General features: G+C 31.2%; 2 protein-coding genes, 2 long non-coding RNA genes and 2 other non-coding genes across 11 annotated transcripts; 4 read left to right on the top strand and 2 right to left on the bottom strand.

Annotated features, from left to right (window-relative positions):
* Positions 1-3,901: 3,901 nt before the first annotated feature.
* On the top strand, positions 3,902-4,020 carry LOC114420808. The gene has a single exon (XR_003668441.1). It is a non-coding gene; the product is annotated as a U5 spliceosomal RNA (small nuclear RNA).
* On the top strand, positions 3,911-5,120 carry LOC114418840. The gene is made up of 3 exons (XR_003668120.1): positions 3,911-4,226; positions 4,516-4,599; positions 4,738-5,120. It is a non-coding gene; the product is annotated as an uncharacterized LOC114418840 (long non-coding RNA).
* Positions 5,121-5,497: 377 nt separating this feature from the next.
* On the bottom strand, positions 5,498-10,317 carry LOC114418839 (glycine-rich protein A3-like). Its single transcript, XM_028384369.1, has 3 exons — positions 10,155-10,317; positions 8,303-8,655; positions 5,498-5,983 (listed from the first exon to the last, which is right to left on the bottom strand). Exons 2-3 carry the CDS (start codon positions 8,637-8,639, stop codon positions 5,769-5,771), a joined length of 552 nt encoding a protein of 183 aa, XP_028240170.1. The 5' UTR covers positions 8,640-8,655; positions 10,155-10,317; the 3' UTR covers positions 5,498-5,768.
* On the top strand, positions 7,814-7,974 carry LOC114420786. Its single transcript, XR_003668419.1, has one exon. It is a non-coding gene; the product is annotated as a U1 spliceosomal RNA (small nuclear RNA).
* Positions 10,318-11,965: 1,648 nt separating the features above from the next.
* On the bottom strand, positions 11,966-17,196 carry LOC114418838 (tRNA (guanine-N(7)-)-methyltransferase-like). 6 transcript variants are annotated; one of them, XR_003668117.1, is made up of 9 exons: positions 16,876-17,196; positions 16,509-16,565; positions 15,584-15,728; positions 15,230-15,309; positions 15,024-15,073; positions 14,650-14,928; positions 14,446-14,544; positions 12,946-13,070; positions 12,355-12,472 (listed from the first exon to the last, which is right to left on the bottom strand). XR_003668117.1 is itself a non-coding variant. In XM_028384366.1 (8 exons), exons 1-8 carry the CDS (start codon positions 17,116-17,118, stop codon positions 12,239-12,241), a joined length of 993 nt encoding a protein of 330 aa, XP_028240167.1. In that variant the 5' UTR covers positions 17,119-17,196; the 3' UTR covers positions 11,966-12,238. The 6 variants fall into 6 exon arrangements, 3 of the variants coding, with proteins under 3 accessions (XP_028240167.1, XP_028240169.1, XP_028240168.1); XR_003668119.1 differs by having other exon boundaries at positions 14,844-14,928; XR_003668118.1 differs by having other exon boundaries at positions 12,360-12,472; positions 12,956-13,070.
* Positions 17,197-18,415: 1,219 nt separating this feature from the next.
* Positions 18,416-21,173, top strand: LOC114417723. Its single transcript, XR_003667895.1, has 2 exons — positions 18,416-18,695; positions 20,798-21,173. It is a non-coding gene; the product is annotated as an uncharacterized LOC114417723 (long non-coding RNA).
* The last annotated feature ends 5,774 nt before the right edge of the window (positions 21,174-26,947 follow it).

Here is a 26,947-nt window from a genome sequence, read left to right as displayed (position 1 = left end):
AAGAAGGTTCCAATCTTGGAAAGTATATATATTACCTTTAGATATATTGGCAAAGTAGGTTCCGTCTGAAACTTTGGCTTAGGAGTTCCAACTTCAATATCCTTCGCTACAATATACATAGTAACCCTTTTTATACAATTCATTCAAAAGGAGGGAAAAGAATGTCCTTCATGCAACAACACCAGGCAGTTAATTAGTATGTAGCTTCATATATTGTAGTATTTTACTATAAATTAGATAATGCATGTTCATGATAAATGAGTATGTGTTGCTCAAACAAACACATGGTAATATAAGTGAAGTTAATTTTTCAAATTGTACACATGACACTTTAAGTTTCAAAGGGATCATATATATCATGTGTACTGCATGATCCCATGTAGAATTAACGCATAGAGGACAAAACTTGATATAGAGCACTCACTAAACATGACACATGATAAAGTAAGTCAAGCTAACTCCACACAGTGGTGAATAAAAGTCAAGTTGAAATTAATGAAGGGGCCCAAGAATGAGACAACATGCTCTTTAACAAAAAATACAAATGTAGTGAATATAAGTGTCAGTTTGTGGTAAAGCATTAGAGTCAATCCTTTCTACTCTATTATACGTATCAAAATTATGTTCATTGCTTTAAATAAATGTAGTTGCACCGTAGCATATGTAGCAAAAAGAGAAAACAACATAACATATCTATCTATATCCAAGGAAAGGGAAGGGGTTGGTCGAATTGATGAAAGACATTATAATAAAATAGAAAATGATATATCCTCTCCCTTGTTTTACAACATAGATGGATGAAATTAAAGCCAAGCATCACACTTGACTAGAGTGCACATTTCTTCAGCTTTCTTGCTACCTCTTTTCTTGTTAGACTTACCTAAATCTTAGGTTATAAATGATATTTATGTATTGACATTATTGTATTTATCAATATTTATTCAATAATAATTTGAATATAATATATACTATCTGGATTGATTTGGTTTTGGCATAGATTGATTATGTTTTTAATATATTTGCGGGTTTGGGTTCATTTAATAAATAAATAAAATATTAAAAAAAGAAAAAACAACATTATTTCTTTCCAAAACCGATGTTGTATTGTGCTATACAACAACGGTTCTTGCAAAATCAATGTCATTTATGTTTTTTTTTTTGTTATTTGCTATTACTATACCACATCAGTTATGAGTAACCAATGTTGTATAGTGAATTTAAACATCAATTTTTATAATCGATGTTAAAAGTAATATACTTTTAAAGATGATCATTTTAACATCGATTCAAAATCAATGTTAAATGTCTAAAATAATCGATGTTAAAAATACTTTTTTTAGTAGTGTTTTTTTTTTTCATTTTAGTATTGACAATTTTTTTATAAGAAAAAAAACAATAAAGTCTTTTAGTAGTGGTGCATTACAATTTACTTTTATTGAGGGAAAAATTGGTAGATTAGTAACATTTTTTTTAAATCAACTAAATTAATTACTTTTATTTGGTTTGTATAATTGTTGTCTAAGGTATCTTATATATAGTATCCGAGGGAGTACTAAATTTTCTTAGTACGACCTCTTTGCATTATATTTCCTTTTTTTTTCCAAAAAAATTAATAATTTCCTCTTGCAGGCGTAGGCTCTTCACTGATTTGGTGTGAGTAAAATTTGTGGAGCACTTGAAAGATGCTGTTGCATACATATATACAAGAGTTGGTCCAGAGACAATTGCAGACTTTGTTACATTGGTGGACACATCCAAAATAAAGAGAAAAGTGCTTCAGTATGAGTTAAGTTGGATGACAAGTTTAATGAATTAAGTGGAGGGCTAATTGTGGTTTACTGTATGAGAATTGTGGATGAGTTTGTTTCCCTAAGCGAGTAAACAGGCTAGGATTTTAACATGATTTTATTAATAGCGTGTTTGGATATACGACAAAGTAATTGGATCCACGTCTAAACTAATGCTCTCCTTTGTAGCTTCTGCGTCCTTAATCAAATTGGACGTGGAAATAGGTCAATACGTACGTTTTTCATGCGGAAGCAAACACACACTTAGTAATTTAAATTCATAACAGATCAAGGTGAAAATGTAATGTACCCGGAAATTAGTGAATCATGATGGTAACATGAAATATTGAAAATATATTCTGCATTTTTCCAACCAATTGTTTTGGATGGCAAACCCGGTGAAGGGTTCTATAGGGTATTTGTGCAACGCTAATCAGAAGAACTATGGTAAGTTCTATTTCTTGATAAGATAAATAAGAAATACATCAATCTGAATGGATGTTTAATAATGACAAGGACTAACACCTTGCATTTTTAAGGTATGAGATGCAGGATTTGCATCTTGTTTCTGAAACACTTTGTCATTTCATTGCACTATCAGAAGCTTATATGCAGATTAGTGAGCAATAGCGGTAAAAGGCTAATCAGTTTGTGTGCTGAAGGATTCAGAATATGAGAGAATCATGAGCACATTTAGCGAAAAAACAAATCCGTGTTTGTGATCATTGAAGCTGTCTAAACACATAAGAGTAAGAACTTCAGTGTTCAACTTTGGATTATAAGCTGGCAATAGATTGATGTTATTGTGCTAGTGGATTATAAGATGCGTGAGCATAAAGGAGCCATGGATAAATATCTTGTACGTATACATTGAGTATAGAAACCATTCGGTAACAAAATTCTAAGCAAAGCATCTTGTTTGCCTAGTAAGAAACACCATGATATTAAAAAGTTCGATGGATTATAGTTATTAGAACAGAACCAAGTTCCACTTTTGTTACTTATTTACTAATTAGTACAATTGAAAAAACAAGGAGTAGAAATGTTCTTAGTTGTAACCACAGAAAAACTGAAATGAGAAAAGGCCAACAAAAGCGCAAACTGGTGTCATCAGTCAGCCACATTATTCACCCTTTACACCTTCCTAGCTAAGTATCTGATGTAAAACTGGAATCAAATGTGAATACACACTTCTAACAATAAATCAAGTGGGCAACTATCTCTTCTTCCCAAGTTCAGGCTATTCTTAAAGTAAAAAATCACATATATATTACCAGAGTTGGCTACCCTTGGGGCCCAGGGAACTAATGTAAAATCAAAAGCATAATCAACCTTGCTTGTATTTTTTAGGAGATAGGTGCAGTTAAAAATATATAAATCATGATCTACATCAGGAAATGTATCTAGAACACAAATGAGAAAATGCCCAACAATGAAAGAGTTTGGAATTCTTCATATTTTATTTTTAATTAATGTAAGGGGAGAGGGTAATGTTGAATGATTAAGAAAAACAGCGTAAACAGTTCCTTATCCATATATCTAAAACTAACTTACCTTTCATTATGGTGGTTTATATTTTCATATCACATGTATAGAAAAGACCCTTAACACGTTAACAATTCATAGTCTATAACCTATCAACCCTTTATAAGTTAATAAAATCATGCCATCAGAGTTCAGGTCTACACATCACAAATGGGATACACAATTCATCAGCACACACCTAACATGTTCAAGATTCTCGTTCTTTCTTTAAATTTGTAACTATATATTAGTCTTTTTCACTGTTTTAAGTATGCAACAAAGGAACAAAGCTGTTGCAGAAGCCGAGCTTAATTAAACTAATTAAGGTCCAGTTTCTTAAACCTCTTTTGCTTTGAGATATAAAAGAATGTAATAGAAAAATTAGATGATAGGTGAATTAATTATTTTTAATATACGAATGAGGAAGAAAGAAAAACTATTATAACAATCTGCTAAGTTGGGGCCGAAGTTGAAGTATCAAGCGCACGAGTGCCTCTGTATAGTGAAGAAAGCCCACATCGAGCAGCTTACTAAGTTGAAGTAAACTCTAGGCTATAAAATGAGAGAGCCACTCCTCAGTTCAACCACGGAGCCGTGTGATAAGTACAAAGCGAACTATTCTTTCGCCTTTTACTAAAGAATACCGTGTACTTGTCACTTATAGCGGCATACGCCAATTTTTTCCAAAAGGGTCTTCTTACGAGGGCCCTGTTATTTAGTTTAAGTTTCTGAAATTCAACGGTTAAATTGTCAATAACGGGCTTAATATAAGTATTGGGCACTTTTTTGAATCAAACCTTGTCCAACTTTGGGTAAGGTTATAGGAAAAGAGCAGCAGTCTCATACAAATTGGTCTCATAGTATTTTTTATCTTAACGAAATTGGTTTAGATACAACTTATTGGATCGGAGCATGGTAAGTTTCCAAGACACAACTGGATTGATATGAACTCTTTTACCCTAACTATACTTTTTTCTTTTCAAATGCCCTTTAAGGCTGTGTTTGTTTTTTAAGATGGCTGTGTTTGTTTTTTAAGATGAAAATAATATTAGAGATAAATTTTGTATCTTTTTTGGGATTAACATAATATCTTAAAATTCGCTTAAGGCCTCACTCCTGCATGCTCTTCTGTCACATTTTGCACAAAACATTGAAAGAAAAGCCGTTGAAAAGGTATTTCATGATTTTCAGTTTGTTTTTGCAGTGTATATAGGGTGAAAACTAGTCTTCTGCAAATCTACTCCACTTGCACATGGACGACAGAGTAAGAGTTGATTCCCTATATCAAGTAAGTAACCTGAAAATGGAGTCCAACAGCAATAGTAAGAGAAATCACTTGATAAATTGTTTATGTTGTGGCTCCGTCACTGAATGCCATGTCATCCAAGCCATCATTGTTACTAAGTTTCCCCTATTTTTCTTTCAGCTTTTGTTTCAACATTTTGCATCAGACAACAATTCAATACAACATCATATGGTTCTTAGCTGTGGTGTTGCATGACATCTCGGTGGCCATGGTTTTGGTAGGGTGAAAGGAGCAAATCATGTACTCAGTTTGTAGGGTTCTCTGTATGCAATGCTTCTATGAATGAAAAATTGGTGTGACTTGAGAAGACAGAGTAGTGTGTTCATTTTCATTAGTTCATCCCATTTTCAATCAAATTGGCCCTTTTTACATGACAGGCTAGCGTGTGGCTAGATAGATGTCATCAGCCATTTGATGTGCCATCTTTGTCTTTGGTGTTACATGACATTATCTAATTGAAGAACATTGACAATTTACGAATCCAGAGACTATTTTATTATTTAGATGTTAGGTATCAAGTTAACTGACCCCTACAATTTTGACCAAATTTATATGATTCACATTTTTATTTGGTTGGATCTCGTTGTTGCAATCCAGAAACTACTGTTTGTTTCAATAGCGATTTTGGTTATGCCACACAAGAAGGACCAAGGAAACCGCGAATATAGACACAAACTTTAGTTCCACATCGGGAGTGTGTGCTGGAATAGACATAGAAGTTGTCCTAGTGGTACACGTAAGAGGATTTAAGTTATCTTTGTGCTTGGGGAAATGACTCCCTTTGTTGTAAAACTCTGCTATTATAGTTTTGAATTTTCAAAAATAATCTTTCTTAGTTTGATATAGACTCTCCCTTTACAGAAGTTTATTAGGGGTAGGGAACATGTTGTAAAAAGTTGGGTCCTATTCTACACTAAAACTTACAACTGATACATTACTGCTGTCTCAACTTTAATCCCTTTGAAGGGAAAAAATAGTAACAATCCATTCTTTAAAATAGAGAAGCCACACACATTCCACCGAAATATTCCATTCTTTTAAATACAGAAGCCAAACATGCAATATGTTGTTGTAGGCTTACATTATTCACCCTATACCTAAAGCTCCATGACCTTGCTCAAAATCACATTTTTAACATATTAGTCTCTTTATCACTTCCACTTTTTCCAACCATGCTTATACTTGCCAAATCCAAACCTGCCATGCTTCCAACGCTTGCCGAATTTCCCGTGCTTGAACTTTCCATGACCATGGTAGGCTCCGTGTCCAAAACGATGATATCCATGTGCCATGTGGTGAGCACCATAGGCAGCGGCAGCAGCAGCAACACCCCCTGCCAACAATCCTCCCATGCCAGCTCCACGCCCTATATAGCAATAGTCAGCACTACGCACATGCCAAGAACAATAAAAGCAAGCACACATTCAAAGTTATGAGTTTTAAGTACGACAATTCTGGTAGAGGCTTTTATTGGTTTTGCAAATAGCTAATGAACAACAAATTGAGTCAGTAGTCACCTAGGTTACTTAGTTAAATCATTGTCATTTTGTCTGGGATTGTTTGTTGGTTCGAGGAAAACAACTTGTTTTTCCAGGATAGAATGTACTATATAATAACGACAAATGGATGCCACTGTATATTTTCATTTCATAATTGACTACTTATATTTGTTTTTCTACAACATAGTAATCACGTTCAATTAATTAATTACATATATTATAACAAAGTAGGTTTTTTTTTTTTACCAAATGGGTGCAAATTTTTTAGGCTTTTTTCGTATGGGGTTGATTTTAAATTATTATCGAAAATGAGATAAGTCAAAAATAGTGTTACTGAAATTAAAAGTCATAACATGCTACAACTTTTTTTTTTGTTAATTGAAGTCATAAAATTTTTTACGACTTTATATTAAATTTCTTTTACTATATGTTTTTTTATTTTACGATTTTGAAGTCATATGTTTAATTTATTTATTTTTATATTTTACGACTTTGAAGTCGTAACTTTTTTTTACATGGAAAGTTTTTTATTTTGATTTAAATAATTTTATTTATTTATTTAATTATTAAATAATTTTAATTTTACTTGTTATTAGTTTTATTTAATATCTTGTATGGATTTTTTATATAGTTTTATTTAATGTTATATATTTTTTTAATATTTTTTATTTAAAATTTAGATAATTTTTTAATAATGTTATTGAATTTGATTTATTTTGTAAATAAAATAAATAATACAGAATACTTAAATTTTAAAAAATTAAAATTTTAAAACAAATAAGTTTATATTTTGTTTTAAAATTTTAGTTTTTTAAAATTTAAGTATTTTGTATTATTTATTTCATTTACAAAATAAATCAAATTCAATAACATTATTAAAAAATTATCTAAATTTTAAATATGAAAAATATATAAAAGATATTAAATAAAACTAATAACAAGTAAAATTAAAACTATTTATTTAATAATTAAATAAACAAAATTATTTACAATTTTTTAAAAAAAATTGAAAGCAAAACCAAAGAAAATAAAAAAATCCAAAAAAAAGATACAACTTCAAAGTTGTAAAATATATAAAAAAAAATTAAACTTACAACTTTAAAGTCGTAAAATATAAAAAAAAAATACTACTTCAAAGTCATAAAAAAAAATTAAACTAAAATCATAAAAATTAAAAACAAAAATAATAAGTTCTAACAATGTTACAACTTTCCGTAATACTTGTTTTATCTCATTTTTTATAATAATTCAAAATCTACCCCCATATAAAAAAAAGACTAAAATCTTACACCCATTTAATAAAAAAGCCAACAAAGTACCGTCATTTTTTTTCTTCCCTCGAATATTTAAGTTTGAGTTTATAATCCCAGAAATTGAACTTTGCTGATGACGTATGAATATTTATTATGTTCTTTTCATTTTATAATATTAATTTAATCAATGTTATCGTTAACTTTTACATTCCACACTCTTTGGCTCTACCCATCCAAAATTTAGTTTAGTAACAACTCAAGAACAGACTATTTGGCCAAGAAGTATTGACATTTGTGCTTGCTTATCAAACCTAGCGAATGTGAAGAGACACTTCTTTCCTGTAGTTGTATAGACAGCCGTGCAAAATTCCCACATTGACAAATATAGGCGAAGTAGTAAGGAGCACGAGTTATAAAAGAAATGCTTGTGTGGGATTGAGCAGCATGCTTACATGGACGAGGTCAATGGGTAATCATGAAGGCTTATGGCCTAGGGCAGTGACCTCCATTGCACTTTGAAGGGGTGCTGCTCTAAGGTCTGCCCAAGTGACAGAGCCTACATCATAATTTGAGCTAGAGGGGACCTGCGTTTGTGTGGCCCCTATCAATTCAGTTAGAATTTTTTTAATTAGCTTTGCTTGTACCTTGTATTTTGCTCAATTTTGGCCCTACCAATTCAGTTAGTTTGTACCTTCAGTATGTGGATTTTGCTCAATTTCTGTATGCGTGTAATGGCGAAAGTTAATGTTGAGTATTTTCTGATTGTTAATTGAAATTTGAAACAATTTATTGAAGTTTGTGTAATTCAATTTTATTGTTGTTGGTGATGGTGTTGACATGACAAAAGAGGATAATTGGATGGTGGTAATTCAATTTCAAACATTACCATATAATAGACTCAACAACAAATTAGTATTGTCTCAAAGTGTGTACCTGCAGGATATGGAGGTGCAGCAGGTGGATAGCCATGTGGGGCAGGATAAGCTGGTGGATGATATCCTGAATGAGGATAAGCAGTGGGTGGATACCCTCCCGGAGGCGGATATGCAGGTGGATATTCGGAAGGATAGTAACCGGAATGCGGATATACTCCGGGAGGCGGATATGCTGGTGGTGGATAGGCTGTTGGGGGATACCCTCCTGGAGGTGGATAGCCTGATGGTGGGTATCCATGTGGAGGAGGGTAGGGTGGTGCACTTGGATAGCCTAGATGTGAAAATATACCTCTTTCACTAGACTCATCATCAGTATTATCTTTTCTGTTGCTCATGTTGATTCAATTGAACCTATAGACAAAAGAGAGAAAAAAAGGATTTTCAATTTATTAACTCATCAAAATATCATAACATCACTCAATTAAAAGAACATAATCAAATTGAATCAACTTGTTTTCTTGACGATTTTCATCTATGTGCTTTAAACTGGTAAGGGTAAAAGAAGCAGAATAAGAGAACCAATTGGGAAATTCAACAACTTAAGTCCAATTCATCATATTTACTGTCCTGGGTTTACTAAAAAAAATCATATTTACCGAATATAACACAATGTAATTGGAAGGAGTGAAACTCTGAATTAAATCTATCCCAACCAATTGCTGCTAGTAAGAATATAACAATAGTCACTACCTATGTCAATATTTATCTTAGTATCATCAGTTTATGATTTTCTACACAGGACATAGTCATCTTTGCATCATAAAAAATAAAAGTAATCCTATATTACAAACATAAAAGATCAATTAATTTCCACAGTATGGAACTCATTTTAACATACAAAGTAAGATATTTTTTAATAGTTCAACACTAATTATTCATAACTTTACAAACTAGATTTTCCAATCAGCCCTTCTATCAGAATGGCAGAGATTACACCATTGGTCTATTGGAAATGTGAAAGGATGGTGGAAACAATTATCACTAATCACAACGTAATAAAAATAGGGAGAGAATTATCAGTCCTAAGGCTTTGATTTGAACTCAAAATACAAGAATAGAATAAAATAAATGGTTTATATAATTAAACTAATAAACAAAGTATCATAGAAATTAAAAAATGGCATACCATATTACATACAAGTTACAATGTCTAGAACAGTTCACAAATAAGATACTAAAATGGAGTTTACACCAACGTTTTCAAGGATGGAATGAAGTTATTCCTTAAGCTTCACATGTAACAGCATACATATGATCCAGTAAATCGATAATTCATGATCATGGATAAACAAATTGTTATTACATGACCACTGATTTGTAAACTGTGTCCTTGCAGAAGAAAATTGCGAAAAGATCATAATTCATCCTAAACAACATCAAGAAAAGATTAAAAAACCAAAAAGTAAAACAAAACTCCATTCTCTTCCCCTTATATCTCCTAGTCCTTCCTATATGAAACAAATACAACCAATATATATCAATATCTAGCAAACCCTTGAAGGGCGATGAAGAACAAGGTTCATCACAACATTCAGAATCTATCAAAGTTTAATCGAGATGCAGCAGGGGAACAATTTGATTAAACCCATGTTTCTTTCATCATGATCAAGACAAAGGGTAAAGGAGAATCTGAGAAAAACAGGAAAACAAACACCAAGATTGGCACAATCCAAAAACCATGGAGAACCCTCATGATCATTAAACCACAGATATGACATTTACCAAAAGGAAGAAAGAAGAATCATAACATGCCAATCAAACCAAACTGAAAACAGAATCAATTGCCACACATATTTGGTTGCCAACAATTTAGAAAAAAAGAGACAAAATCATTGTTGCTTCATGCTTACCCAAATGGAAATTGTAAATGCTTTCTCCAAAATCTTCCAAAGGTGATGAAAGAAAAATGTTTGTTACCAAAAGAATGATAAAAATGAATAAATTGAAACTTTATCTATTCTTATACTTAATCGTTATTTTCTCTTGATTTTAAAAAGCAGACGTAGCTTTGACGCGTTTGCTTTTTGTTGAAGACTGCTATCAACTCCACGTAATAGCATGGAATATATGCATCTCTTTTGTAAGAAAACATAAAAATATTATATATTTCTCATCCAATGGAAACTTGGCTGTTAATTAATTTTTATAGAATTCTACTGTCGTTTTCTTTTTGATGCATCAATGATGGTGCGTAATGTTAGTTTTGCAATTACATTAATTTTTACTGACTCTTAATAAGTTTCTACAATTTAAACATTAAAAATTATTTGTTAAAAAGAATAAAGAAAGAGGATAAATGACGTGCAAAAAGAAGCAAGCTTTACTTTCTAAATTATTTTCTAAAAAATAAATTTAAAATTTGTTGAATTGTTACCCATCATTTATCAAGTACAATAACATTCTAACATAGAACCCATCATCGATATTTAAAGCCTAAATTTTAATGAAAAATCCTTTCTCAATTTAATCAAAATATCGTTTGAAGTATCACTACAAATTTCTCATGAAGATAAGCCCACATAAAGCATAGGCGTTCAAACCATCATATTGAAATATGATTCATCATAATAAATATGTTCGGTAATTTCCAAATAAATGAAGACTATGGAGAATCTAAGTTAATAAGGAAATATAAACAAATGAAACAAATATAATCACGAATAATCTCCAATAACTTACATATTTTCAATTTAGATTGAAATAAAGATTGTGATTGACAAAACTAACTAGTATAACTGAAAACTGAAAAATTATTTAATCGAATCATAACTATTTAATAAAATTATTTATTAAAATAATTGAAAAATATAAAATTACATAAACAGAGATATTTATGTAACGAACAAAAAGAGAATAAAAATAATAAATGTTACCTTAAATAAAAAACATTAAAAAAATCTAATAAATATTCAAGGATAAAAAAAAAACAAATATAAAAATTAGAAGTCAACATCTTAAAATGACAATTTCAAGTAGGGTCTCAAAATATTAAAAGTTACTAAATAAAACTCATTTATCAAACAATTAAACAAACTTTTTAACTAATAAAGCAAATTAAAAGGTAACTAAAACTCGCCAAACACACTCAGTTTTATTTCACACAAAAAATTGTACTCATGAAATTTTGTTTCTCCTATAAAAGTAACCAAATAAAAGAAAAAACACTTAAGAGAAGTGCGGAACTTTTAAGTGGCTCTAGACATTAATAATAATTTAATGAGTAAGGTGGATACATAAAATTCCAATTCGAAGATTTTTTTAGGGAACCCAAGGGAAAAAAAAAAAAGAAATTTAACTTTACTATTGACAATATCCAAATCCAATCACCCATCATTCTAAATCCCTATTTTCGCACTCAGTTGCTAATAAGCTTGTCAAAATTTGAGAAAAATAAATTAAAAAGAAAAGTGCAGAACAAGGGAGATGAAGGAGAGAACATATGAACTTTTTACCTGAGAGAAGCCTCAGAATTTTTAAGCCACTTTTTTTTAGTTGGTTTCAAATAACCCCCGAGTAATTAGTTGCAAGGTTACTTACTACTTTGCACTCAATTAACCTTACCTACCATGCTTACCTAATCAACCCCAGCTTATAAATTGCACAGGCAATTTACTTGTACTTTTTTATTTTTTATTTTTTATATTTTAAACACACTAAAATATAATGATACATAAAAAAAGACTCCTAAAATTACTTTTTCAATTATAGTACTAGTCGATACAACAATACAATATAAAAATGAATAAATACACAAACCCCTAAACCTAAGCAACTAGGTATGATATTTGCACTATGTGAACTTCATGGGATAGTACACATCTCAGGCCAAAACACGACCGACTAGAAAGAGAGACACAATAAAATGCCAAGCATATTGTTAGGATTTTGAAGTGTTGTGGACTGCAGTGTGTCTGATATGAGTGTTCCACTCCATTTATGTCTGGCATGGACAAGGTTTCTGGTACAATCTTCTATAGATTTTTGCACCTTCATGTTCTGCATGAATCTCTCTCTCAGTCCTTATTCCCATGGGGTTGCCTAACAACCACCCTTCACTGTCACACAACATAGATGGGTTCAAAACTTCTATGTGTTTAAGTGTTTCAACTTCATCAAACTGATTTCTCATGTCAAGTGCCATTTCAAACACATCAGACTGTGTGAATACCTGACGTAACACAATAACAAACGTGAATTTCAGCAAAAAGCTCCAGAATTAGCTACACATATTAGTAAAAGGAATATTCAAAACCAAAAATATGAATTAATGAAAAAAAGGAAATAAAGAACCTCGACATTGCTGTAAGTTTCCTAAAACTTACACTATATGAAACGGACAAGTTAAATATGATACGTGCATAATCTATTTACTAGAAAGACAGAAACTGAATCATACAATTCAGCAAATATTGTATTATATGATAGTTTTAGCCAACAAATTGATTCCATAATCTTTATGACAATGACTATCCAGAAACAATATAAAAACACGAGGGGAAGGGAGAAGGGATCAAGGAGAAATTGGCAAAGAGACTTATTCATGTTCACTAAAATATTCAGTCAGAGACCAAGACAAAATGGAATGAGAATTGAGAAGTATAGGCATTGAATCCTAGAGTAGATCCTACAGCATCACCTCACCAGGATTTACCATAGGTTTGAGGTTCTGTAGGATTTGTGTTAAAATCCCATAAGGATTTGCCATGTGACTTTTAGCTCTCCTTCACCAAGTCTCTTATTCCCCCATCACTGCCCAAAATCTCCTACTGTAACAAAAGAAATATTTTTGGAAATTTAAAGAAAAAGTATTTGCAATACCGGTACTTCCAAAATGGCATTGTAATGTATCTCTAATGCCTAGACCTGTATGTTATGTCACATCACAATCACAATGAAAAGTGGTTAGCAAAAAAGGAAGATATTTCTCACATGTTTCAGTATACAGCATTTAAGAAGCCCTTGGATGTTTCCCAAGCGCATTTCCTAGAGATCTCTTGCATTATGAGTGCATTTGAAAATAGAATGATTATTTATTATAAAAGCATAAACCTTGATGTGTGAATTAAAATAGATAGTTAGAATAGTAAGTTAAAAATTAGTTTGGTCTCCATTATCCGTTAATGAACATTATCCATTGATGATTAACATGATAGCTACGACACTTGTTAGGAAGTCCAACATTGCCTACCTCAACTTTTGGGATTCAAGTTATATATCTATAGGGAAACTTCACTTAATGTCAATTGATTTTAAGGTGAAATCTAACATGGTATCAAAACATATAGCCCATCTTGGTAAATCGCTTATTCTGGTGGGCTTGCCTGTCCTTGTAGGCATTAGTGGAGGGGAGTGTTACAAAGTCCCACGTTGCCTTTTGCAATTTTATTTTGCTCATTTTCTCCAATCCCTACATGCTAAAGTAATAGTTTAACTCATCTCTAACAAGCTAGAAGGAACGAACAACATTGGGTTAGGCACTTAGCAAGTTAATGCAGAGATCAAAGTCAAAAAACCAGTCATGCTTCCCATCATCAAAAGAATACAGTGAGCATTGTGGGCATTTGGATTTGACTTTGAGCATACTACTCAACTCCTCAATCCCCAACCTCATTTCGGTTTTTTCTCAATGCAAATTGTGTACAGGGGTACACTTGCATTCACTAAGTGAATGATGAATGGAGCAATAAGATGGTGTTACCAGAGGTAGAAAATCTTATTCCATGCATATTACCCCATAAAAGATAAAGCAGAATGGAAAAATCTTATTCTCAACCGATAATTGTCTTCAAACTGGAAGAGTCAATTAAGTATATAATCACAAGTTATCCAATGTGTCAAGTGTAAACTCATTTATATCTTTCTCAAAACCTGAAGCTTTTCTTATCCTTCATTATTAGAAATGCTCATAGAATTGCATCACTTCAGTCTTACTTTATTTTCTTGGAAGAGGAAGAGGGAAGAGAGATTGGATATGGAGCATGGCTCTTGTAGAATCAATACTATAAACTTTCAATTCATACAAATTCAAATTAAACTGTATAAGAAGGAAATCTCACCGAAGAATATTTACCAAAACTCTAGATGAACACAAATGAGACTTACAATCAATTAAAAATATATAAGAGCATGAAGAAATTATACCTGTCCCCCAGGCATTAAATTATCTACTATAGCATCAACCAAAGGCTTCTGCAGAACCCTTCTTTTATGATGTCTTTTCTTGAAATGTGGGTCTGGACACTGCATTTGTAGGATGAAATCATTTAAACACAAATAAAAGGCCTTTAGATGTAAAACTCTTAAAGTAATAACAATGTCGCCAACAAGCCTTTAGCCCAGTGGCACCTTTTCTTTCCTTGCAGTGCTCCATAGGGGTCTGAATTGCCCCCGAAAGCACTCCCCCCCTCCTGTTGAACAGCCTTAGGTTGCTCAATAGGGCCTACCAGCCTAGTACTAAAAAACAATGTAGATGATAGCCTATATAGAACATAGATACAAAAGTATGCCATAGAATACTTGGTACAAGGAGATAAACCCACCAAAATTGAAACTAAGGCCAAGGGCCCGGGATATGATTCTACCAACTGCTTGAAAGAAATTGTTGCATTTGCAAACAAAAAATGTCTGCATTTTAGTGTAACAATAGTCATCAATCTAGCATTGGAAAAAATAAGCATGTATATATTTCCCACCATCTTTATACAGTTTTAGGATAGTACACGTTATCAAGAGCCAGATCCTTTGCCCATGACTCAGCACGCTTCACTATCTGCACAACGAAGTATAACATTATCACACAAGATATCCCCTATATTCGAAGCTTAATGAGCCACAACAGATAAGAAATCAAAACTAATTGAAAGAAAGAAATTCTCAAGGAGACATTTGAAACCAAAAGTGACAGAAAGAAAAAAGGGTTCCATACCTTTTGCCGTATTTCCAATCCCAAAAAATTTCTCTCTTTAGGAGTTCTTTTAGCAAGCCACATTAGAAACCTGCCACTGCCTGAAATTGTTTAAAACAACAGAGATACTGGAACAAGTAAGTGCACTTATAGGTTTCTCAACTCAGGTAGTGAAAAGATCAATTGATCCTAGTCCTAGAGATACTCCTCAATAGCATTTTGATGTCAAAAGAAAAAAAAATAATGAAAATAATTGGAATATCAATTTCAACAACATATTTTGGTTACATAAATTAAAAGGGTCAACTACTCAACTCCAACCTCAATACTATATTATTTAAGAAACAAATTTCATCATTGTCAACTTCCACATACATGATCTGTCCCAGTCCTTAACAGACACACAAAATGCATCCAATAAATTATCATTGAGATTCAGGTTACCACATCCAATGTCCACCATGAGTGGCAATGTTGGGTCTGCAAAGGCATGGTTCCATTCTGGTACTTGTGCAGGAACCTACAAAGAAAAAGAATCACATTTAGTGAAAAGCAAAAGACTCCTTCAATTTGTGGTAAATTGATTCATTGAACCAATATCCTAACTCCATGCCACAAAAGCTATTTATGTCTTGTTTCTGGATCTGCCTCTGCCTCTGGTTCTCCAAATCAACATATCATGAGTTTAGTTTTTTATATACTATCATGTAAAGACTTTTATGTTGTCAACTAATTAGAAATCACTATAGATATGACTTTTAAATTAATAAAAGTCAACTATCTTATCATACATGACAATTCATGATTAGATACAACAACAATAACAAAGCCTTATCTCACTAGGTGAGATCGGCTACATAGATACTTGACAGCATTTGACTCGGTTAAAGACCAAAGTTCCAAAGATGTTATTTAACTCTAGCTATGGTCTCAGCCAATCCCGAGCCCGGACAAAGGAGTGTTGTGTTAGGACTTTGGCTACTAATGTAAAACTCCCTGATATAATGACCATAACAATCCATGATTGGATAACAGTGTAAAGAACTTTTATATTGTCAGTACATTCTAATTAATTTGTTAGTTCCTATACCTCACAGTATAATAACTTGAATAGATGTGGGCAATCATTGACTAAATTAATAGCAAACGCAATGCATTGAGACCAAAATTACATTTTATTCATGTATAATAATATTACACATAATATATGATGAAAATTAAGCTGTGACTAATAAAACGAACATGAACATAGGCTAAAACAATTGAATGGAGAAATTGAATTTATAGAGGAACACATTACCGAGAGAGAAGAGCTGAGGGGGTTAACATGCTGCCTTATCCTGACGTGACCCAGATCCTGAAATTGGATACACAACATAACACGGTTAAAAAAAAAAACTAACACACACAAACTCATAGCATAATAGTTCCTCTTACATAATGTTATGCATCACATCATATAATATTAGTGGATTATAAGTTGTTGTTTCTTATAGGCAAATATTAGTTTGTTAGAATATTAGTTTCGTTGGGACTTATAAGGTTGGTTGGTTGGGTGATTGAAGAGAAAAGGGGGAGAGAAATGTCGTAATTTCAAATTTTCCATTAACAAAACTAATAGCATTGGCCGATAAAACAAAAGAATCATATGAATATAAAAAGGTTACCAAGTTGTGAGAGAGGTTGAGGTCTGCATATTCCAATGCCACCAGCTGTGAGCTTCGCGGAAGGGGTTGTTGTTGTTGTTGTTGAAGTGTTGTTAGTTGAGCGGAAGAGGACACGTGGCAATTGGAGGAGAAAGAAAGGGAAGAAGAAGGAGGGGAAGTGGCGAGAAAGGGTGAGAATCGTAACATTAGTCGCCAACTCTGTGATTGCAACAACAAACGGGAACAACAGTAAGAAGAAGCCATTGAGCGTTATCTATCGTTGTACTTCCTTGTTCTTATTCGGTTGTTTTGTTACTTTGCTTCCCTTAGTTTTTCGGCTGATAAAATGGGCAACCTCCGAGCCAATTATCTCATCTTTAAAATTACACTAGTTAAAATACAATTCTAATTTTTCCTTATCTTATTTTTGGTTTCTTATATGAGAAAAATGTTATACATTTATCTTTGAATGTGTAAATTTATCTGACTTTTAACTCATAAATTTCTTCTCAAAAGATAAAAATTTAAAATTTAATCTTCAAAGTATAAAAAAATGCAACAAATTTATTTAACCTTTAACTTTCACTCGGTACCGTTAATAAAATAGTCTATATGGCACAAAATTGATTACAAACATGATCATGTTGAATAGATTAGATGAAAATGTCAGTAAGTTATCATTATTGGACTTAAATGTAAGTATTTTTTTTGTTTAACGAAAATGTTAGTAATTATTTTTTGGAAGAAAATGTCTATAATTTTTTTGGACCAAAATGTCAATACGTTTCCATTAAACTAAAACGTCGGTAAGTTAACATTATTTGACCAAAATGTTAATAATTTTTTTTACTATATCAAAATGCCAGTAATTTTTTATTGGATGTAAATGCCAGTAAATTTTTATACAATGGAAAATTAATAACATTTTGATGCAATGGAAAATTAATAACTTGTTGGTCCAATAATGGTAACTTACTGACATTTTGATCCAATGGAAGCGTATTGACATTTTGGTCCAAAAAAAATACTAACATTTTCCTCCAAAGAAATTACTGGCATTTTTCTCCAACAAAAAATTACTGCCATTTAAGTTCAATAATGGTAACTTATTGACATTTTTGTCCAATCTATTCAGCATGATCTCGTTGGCAATCAATTTTGTGACAAATTCATCCCTTTGCGTTACATAGACTATTTTATTAACAGTAACGGATAAAAGTTAACGATCGGATAAATTTGTGGCACTTTTTATACTTTCAGGGACTAAATTTTGAATTTTAATTTTTTAGGGACGAATTACAGAAGAAAAAAATGACTATTTATCCAAAAAAAATTTACATAATCATTAATCTATCATGTATGGTAAATTTATTGATTTTAAAATAATTATCTTAGAGTGTGTTTGAATGATGACTTTTAACTAGGTAATTCATTTTAATCATGTGATTGAAATATTTCAAGGTGAAATTACATGTTTGGATAAATCATTTAAAGAGAAATTGAATTTAGTCATTTTAATAAAGAATTTGATTCAACAGAGAATGCATAAATTGAAATTCTTTGAAAAAATGAGAGAATTTCAATTTCTTTGCAACTCCTCTCTATAGTCGCTCTCGTTCATCACTTTTGACCTACATCTCACTTGCTCTCACTCACTCCTCTCCTCCCACACACTCTCCCTTGCGACTTCGAGACCCTCGTTCTCACTCTCTCATAGTCACGACAATCTTTGTTTGGATTGCACAACTCGATGGCTATTACCTCGTTCAGATCGCACACTTTCACGGTGGCTACGACCTTCGTTCTCTCTTGATTCAGATCGCACACTTTCTTCATACAAGGTTGGTTTTTTATCTCCATTATCTAGGGTTTCTTTTTTATTTCGTTAATTTGTGGTTTGTGCTTTGTTCTCATTGTCGTGTTATCTGGATCTGAATTTTAAATAAATTTGCTTCCAATATTGAAGATGTGGGAGAGGGCTTGGGTTCCATTTTGGTGTGAAATTTTTATTTTTGTTTAAGGTTGAGCTAGGTGGTGAGCACCATGTGTTTGTGAATATGCATGAAAGATGAAGAGAAAAATTATTTTACTTCTTTTGTTTGAAACTATTCTTGAGGAAGATAACGTTAGCGAGTTCTTCAATTTGATTTTAGCTTACAAGGACCTTTTTATTCAACCACAGTCTCTGACTCTGTACGACTAAACAAGGTTTTCTCCATTGACTCCTAATTTTATGAGCTACTCATTGAATTTGTGTTTGTGTGTTATAGCGATGCACATTTCAAACATTATTACGGTGTCAATTAATTTTCTCTGTTCTAATGGACTTTTGCCCAAGGTAGCTTTTTAATTGTTCCTCTTTTCTATCTATCTTCCCCAATATACCCAAGACTTAAGAACTACACCCTTTTTGTCTTTTCTTTTCTGCTTGCTCCTCTTTTTAGTGTGAAACAAACATCCTAGTTTAAGGGAATACCATTTGTTGAAAATATGCATGTGTCTCAACCACTATCTTGTAATCATGGAGCAAACGGAGAAAAAAAAGTTGTAATGTTCGAGATAATTTCTGGGGAGTGAACACTTCCTATTATGATTTGCTTGCATATATACCTTTGTAGATCAACTATATTAAAATCTCTAGCTCTCATAATGTGTTTTGTAACCACTAACTAATTAGTTTTTTAAAATGTAGATATTGTCAGAAATTCTTAAAATTAGAAAACTAAATTTTTGAAATTGAAATTTATTAGTAATATTAGGTCTTGTTGTTAGTTCCATTATGAACTATAATAATAGTAATAGTAAGTTATAAAATTTAAAAATGATAATAGGAACTAAAATTTATACTTTTTTTGTGAATATGCATGTATATTATGAATGTTGATGTTGATGGAATAACCAATTGTTCTGATGTATCTTATGTTTGGAACGCATCACCAATTGTAGAACATTATCCAATTCTCACTTTTCATCAAGTTTTGTATGACATTAATGCTGCAGTACTGGGGAGAAATTATAAATTTATAGTAATTTTTGGGTTGTGATGATTTTATTGAGTTTTAATATAAATTATTTTTGGGAGTTTTATTTACTTATTCAGGGGAATCAAGGTAATTATGCAAAATTAGAGTCCATGTTGGTTACTCTATGGGTCAAGATTTATTTCCAATGTTTATTTGAAGTGGTACATACTAAGGGTAATTATGCAATTAGTTATGATAGGTTAGTTATTTATTAGTTAGTTAGAAGTTGTCAATACACAAGAGGGGTTGAGACAGAGATTTTATCTTCTGATTTATGAGGGAGTTCAGATTATTGTGGGAGAGTTGAGGCCTCTTTGAAGTACTATGACTTATTTCTAGTATTTCCTATTAATGGAACCTTTTTTTATAATTCTGATCCAGCTTCTAAAAGTATGTGTATTCAATTTTATTTAACAATCACTGAAGGGAGGAAAATAGTTTAATATACCCATCAAAATTAAGAGAAAATCTTCAATGTGGTTTTTTCCAAAGTTACACGCATCACAAAATTAGTCTTTCAAAAATTTCAATTGCCAAATTAGTCTTTCATGTTCTTGTTGTCATTCTTCCTATTTGTGTTTAGACATCAAAGAAATTTGGGCAATAAAGGTGATGAAATTGGAAAGCAGTAGCATACAGTGCTACAACTTTAATTTTGTCTAAGCGTTTTGAAGTTCACCTTATGGTAGATAATGTTAAGAACCATTTTAAGCTTTGGAGAACAAGGTATGGAATTGTGAGTGATATTCTTAGTCAAAGCGGATTTGATTGGGATAACACAAAGTACATGATTACTGTTGAAAATGAAATTGCATGGAATGAATATGTTAAGATAGTCAATCATCTTTTTAATTTTATTTATTATTCAATTGAAGTTATTATTTGTGTTGTTATTAACATGTTTCTATTTTTTTTTCAAGTCACATGAAGAGGTCAAACGATTTTGATTCAAAGTCATTCCTAATTGGGATGATATTGTAGACTTATGTGCAAAGGATAGAGCTACTGGACTCGAAGAAGAAAATGCATTAGATGCGGATGATATCATGAGCAAAGAAAAAAAATGAAGAGGAAGCAATTCACGGTGTGAGTATCGATTTAGAGGGATCAAGTTTTGCCTCAAGAAAAAACATATTCCCAAGTAAGAGTGGAGAGAAAGAAGGGATGATTTCCTTAATGAAAGAAAAAGTCAAGTCATTGAAGCGGTGAATGAGCTAGATAATATACCTAATTTTAATGGTGTACTTTGACATAAAGCAATTGATTGGTTGAGAGAAAATCTCATTATGTTTGCAATTATAAAAGCTCTTCCATTGGATGAGAAGGAGAATTAGATCTCGTCTTTTATGTCTTGATGTCAAATTAGAGGTACATTTGATATAGAGCTTTGTAGTGGACTGTAAATGAAATAATGATTTAAATAGTTGAATTAATATATTTTTAATTGAAAGATATTAAAATAGTACATATTTATTGGAATACCATACTCTACAAATAGTACATAATATTTATTAATTAAAAAATAATTATTTTATTCAAATATAAAATTTTAAAAAAGAATGTATTTGACAATTTTATCAAAATAAGAAATTGAAGAAATTTATTTTCTTTATTCAAACACAAAATTTTGAAAATGAAAAAAAAATTAATTTCTTTATCCGAACATAAAATTTTAAAAATGAAAGAATTTCAATTGAAGCATTTAAAATTCTTAGAATTTTAAATTGTCTCAACCAAACACACTCAAAGTAATTAAAACAATAATATGTGATTGAATGACATTGTAAAATATACGAGAGTATAAACATTAATTTTATCTTATTTTAAGTTTCTTTGCCTAAAATTTATTTATTTTTACTTTAATTTTAATTTCCTAATTTATTTTGTTTGACTAAAATGACCCTAATTTATTTTCTAATGATGACATTAGGTGATTAACTTTCAACATCGCGTAAATTAATTGGTGCAAAATTGCTACAATTTAATTTATGAAAAAGAATTTAATAGTCATTCACACTAAAAGTGAAAAATAATTTTATATTGTCATTCAATTACAAAAACTAAAATATATTCTTCATCCTCATAAATATAAAAATATTTAGAATTCATTCCTACAAATTTTTCAATTTATTTTTCGTCCTTACAAAATTGAAATGTATCATTTTTTGGCCTGGACATAAGTTCAGGTGAATCCAAACCTACAATGATGACTTTTAACATAATTGATGTAATTGTGATGCGCTTGTCAATTAATTCTTGGTGTAATACGTAAATGATTGGTGTCAGAATTTTTCACTGATCAGTCTCATCCGTGTAAGAATTCGGAATTCCTCTTCCAACTCGTCCCGGAATGGGCGTTATGGCAAAGAACAAGAAGAAAACAAAAGGAGGAATTTGTCCAATAGTAACAAAAGGTGCCTCCACAGGTTGACATCCGATCCAACCTAGTAGTAAGCGATCCGCCAAAAGCAACCAAAATATTCCTTGGTGAATAGGGCGAAAACTTGAACTGCGCACGTACATACTTTTAAAAAAAGGTAAAGCCAACACACATATAAAAACTGGTGCTATTGGGGCTACACCTCCCGATTTGTCAAGTATACTACGAAGAATGGCATGGATCAGTAGGAAATACCATTCCGACACAATATGAGGCGGGGTGGGCATCAGATTAGCAGGTATATAATTGTCGGGATGGCCCAAAACATTAGGAGCATAAAAAATCCAAATGGAAAAAAAGATAGCAAAAGCTACCCAACCTACTAGATCCTTTACATAAAAATAAGGGTAAAAAGAAATTTGATTCATCTCTGAATGTACACCCGTTTTAACGTCGGTTATGCATATAACTGATGTAAAATGTGTCATTTTTATATCGATTGTGCATACAACCAATATAAAAAGCAATGCACGTAGGTTCAGTTTCAGGCCAAAAAATCACACATTTCAATTTTGTGAGAACGAAAAAACTTACTGAAAATTTTGCATGGATGAATTCAGAACATTTTAATATTTATGAGGACGGAAAATATATTTTAACGATCACAAATCACTGTTAATGAAAGTTTTTAAGTAATTATCATAAAAATTAATAAACTTATCATATATGATGAATTATGATCGAATGATAATATAAAACTATAAGTGTATGATCATTAAACTTTTTTTATAATATTAACTAATCACAAAACATTTTATTTTACAAAATAGTAAAATAATTATTACAAAAATAATCAATTATTAGCTTGAGTTTGAATATTATGCAATTGTGTTATACTTAGAAAACAAAATTGTTTAACTAGCCTAAAAACAACACATAGTTCTAAGAGGAAGAAAAATATATTAAAAATTTTACAGGAATAAATTTTTAAGATTTTCTTATTTATTTAAATAAAAATATATTTTAACCTTAGTTAAACAAGTAATTTATAACAACAAATAAAAGGGATACCTTCAGCTTGGTCTCCACTTTTTTGGGACACATTTACCCTCAAATATCATGAGAAACTTATACATTATTCTCTCTGAGTGATGCCTAAATTTGTAACTTACAATTTGTTGAAATGATGCTTGAAAACTGAATAACTACACACTTATATTCATATTTTGTGTGTCCACATTTTATTTTGTATTTTTTCATTAAAATTGAAATGTTTTTAGAATTTATTTCATCTCCATTTTTACTGCGCTTAAATTACAACTCTTTTGTGTTGTGGCTATGTATATGTATTTTTATTTTGTTATTTCATTTTTTTGAGTTAAAACTGATATTTTTTTTTCAATTTACCTTACTATGAATAAACATGTAGAATAGAGAAATTTAATTGTAAACACATGAAAAAATGTTAGAACAATACTTTGATAATTTGTAATCACAAAGCTTCCTTAATTGGCAAACAAAATAATGCATGCATTTTAGGATGACGTTTAGCTTCCCTACATTTACAAGAACCATATCAATGTGAGAAATCATATCAATAAAATAATAAATATTAAATTTGAAGAGTTTCTTTTTACCATTCAAGGATTCTTCTTAATTCTTTGTAGAATATAGCTTCCATAGTTTTTTTGGTTTCGAAAAACTACAAAATAAGTCACACAATGTCATGTATTTGTTGGGTGGTGATTTTCATGTAAATTAAAAGTAATTAATTAAAGAACTAATTATAACCTCAAGAATTGAGATGTTTTGTTTTGAATGAAAGTTATTAATATGACATGTGTCACTTGATATTGTATTTTCAAGTTTCCTAATTTGACAAAAAAAACGATCAATACAAATTGATTAAAACTGAGAAAATTTTACAACTACATGTATGCATATATTAAATTAGCATAGATAATATTTTGAAGTAGTCTCATCATATTATCTTTCTATCTTTTGAGACAATAACTTTCTTTTTATCATTTTTACAAATAGACGGTGAACTTGTTTTAAAGAAAATTATAAATTGAGGTTGGAGTATTGAAAATGACATAATATGAATATTATTAGTAACAAAGCTAATCTAACACTGTTATCAATTGGACAAATTGTTTTGTGTGAATACTCGTCCTTCCAAATATTCCATAACTTTTCAAATTTGCCCTCCTAAAAAAGATAAATCATTTTATTTAAAATTTGTAAGAATAAAACAACTAAAAAATGAGTATATATTTTACCACTTATCTGTTTGTCAAAGTACATGTCCAAATGCTTTATTTTCAACTCTTCCTATAATCGAAAGATCTCTTTGAATCTTAACTTACCTTTAAAACCAACAAAAATACATATAATCAATGTAATTTTGTTCTTAACTATTAAAATGATTCTTGATTTATTCCAATAATAAAATAAATAAATAAATCCATCAATACCATTATGAAAAGGGACAATACCTAAGTTTGAGATATTAAAATCTCTTTAAAAACAACATTTTTTATGAAGTTCTCATCTTCTCCTTCAAATTTTCCTTCTTTAATAAGGATTTTTGTGGAAGCTTGAAAAACACCTCTTGACAAAGCAACATATAATTGACTATGACTAAAAACATGTCGTGGAAGATAAATCCCAACATTGGATATGGTTTGTCATTGTGACTTATTAATGGTAATTGCAAAACTAAGTTTGACAAGAAACTACTTCCTAAGAAGAGTAAAGGGAAGTCTCACACTCTCTGTTGTCTTATGTTTAATTCTAGGCAAGAAAGTTTTTCTTCCAGCATGGTGGCCTGATAGGATTTCAACATCCAACATGTTCATAAAAAATCCATGACATAATAGCCTTGTCCCATTACACAGGTTGGATTTAGGGTCTATGTTTCATAATAACATCAAGGGTGCACCCTTTTTAACCTTTAAAATATGTAGAGGCAAACCACCTAGAGCAATGGAGTGCAAGTACTTATGTTGATATAAGTTGTGTGTGTCCCCTTCGACCTTATTAAATGATAACAAATTCTACTCTTCTCCTAGGAAATGACCGATAATTATGTCATTAATTTTTTGAACATCCTCATTTTTTTTACGTCAATACAACTCTTTATACCATATAAGATGTGTCTCATGTATAAGATTCTAATTGGGGAAATGTTTCTTGTATAGGTTTTTGTACTGAATTTTCTCCTTCCCATGTTATTGCAAGTTTGTGGGGAATTTTGACCATATCATAATGTTTGGTAGGTTTAATACCATCTCCAATGTGCATAAGATATTCTGCAAAATTATGATCACATGTTTTGTCACAAATGTAAGACCTTTGTGATAGCCCATAAAGGAGACTTAATAATACATTCGGAAATCATTTGTGCCTTTGTACCTTTTTTAATAGCAGGAAGTACTTGACGAAAATTCCCTCCTAATACCATCACTTTCCCCCTAAAAGGAGCATAACAATCGAGAATATCCTTTAATGAACGATCTAATGATTCCAAAACATATCTATTTGTCATGGGTGCTTCATCCCAAATGATTGTTATTGTTTCTCTAATTAGCTTTGCAAGATCACACTGTTTACTTATAGAATAAAATGAATGTGTCTCTATATTGATAAGTACCTTAAATAAAAAATGTGCATTCCAATCATCAGGCAATAGTGTTGCATCTATCCCAGATGAGGCAGTTGCTAAGACAATTTGGCCTTTACTTCTCAAATTTGCAATTAAAGTGCGATACATGAATGTTTTGCCTGTTTCTCCTGGAGAATCCACAAAAAAAAAGTTGGCTTTGTTTATGGTGGATAACATCCATAACATAACTAAAAGCAATTAATTGGTCATTATTTAACTTTTATACACATTCCACATCTTCATTGGGTACTTGGACCAATAATTCTTTTTGTATAACCCTTGGGATTGAATTATTTTTAGTGTTCTCTAGTGATAATGCTGGAAAATCATATTTTGTGATTTGTTTTCCATGTTGAATCAAAAGGTCATTTAAATCCCTTAATAACATATTAGTCAACGTTAATCCCATGGTCATGCTTGTGAAGGATAATCTTCTACCATGCAGATGTAAAACTCATCCCAAAGGGCCCTAACATTAGTTGGTTCACAAAAAATTAATATAGTGACAAACAACCTCCTTAAAGCATAAGGCATCCGTAGACTTATACTTCAACTAAGCATTCACGAAGACTATTGTCACTTTCTAAAAAGCTCCAATGCTTAACCGTTTTTTTGAATGTGGGCAAACAAGTCTCACCGGGTGAAAGTAGGTACTCCCAACTAGCTGGATCTCTTAAATGAGATAACAAAACACACAAGTAGAATTTCTCTTCTTTTGAAGGAGATACTGTATAGATCATACCCACAACTTTCTTGTTTAACCTTCTTTGGTGCCATTCCTTATTCCCTTTGTGCCAAAAATAATGCTCTGGAATCTCTCTATACAGATGGTTCCTAGCTTGTAGATCTCTATAGTTAATAGCAAAGAATTGTGTCAACATGGTTTTGGAGTTACGGTCATCGTTTAGTACATCCATGATTCTTTGATATGTATAGAATCACACTTGATGATGATGCGGTAAATGAATTTTTAATCTCTCAATACACGGATATATTCTATAAAGGGTAAATCTAAATATCTTC

This window comes from Glycine soja, chromosome 7 (genome assembly GCF_004193775.1).
Source record: "Glycine soja cultivar W05 chromosome 7, ASM419377v2, whole genome shotgun sequence".
Lineage (NCBI taxonomy): Eukaryota > Viridiplantae > Streptophyta > Magnoliopsida > Fabales > Fabaceae > Glycine > Glycine soja.
The sequence above is the reverse complement of the archived record's forward strand: the minus strand, read 5'-3'. Positions and strand labels throughout refer to the sequence as shown.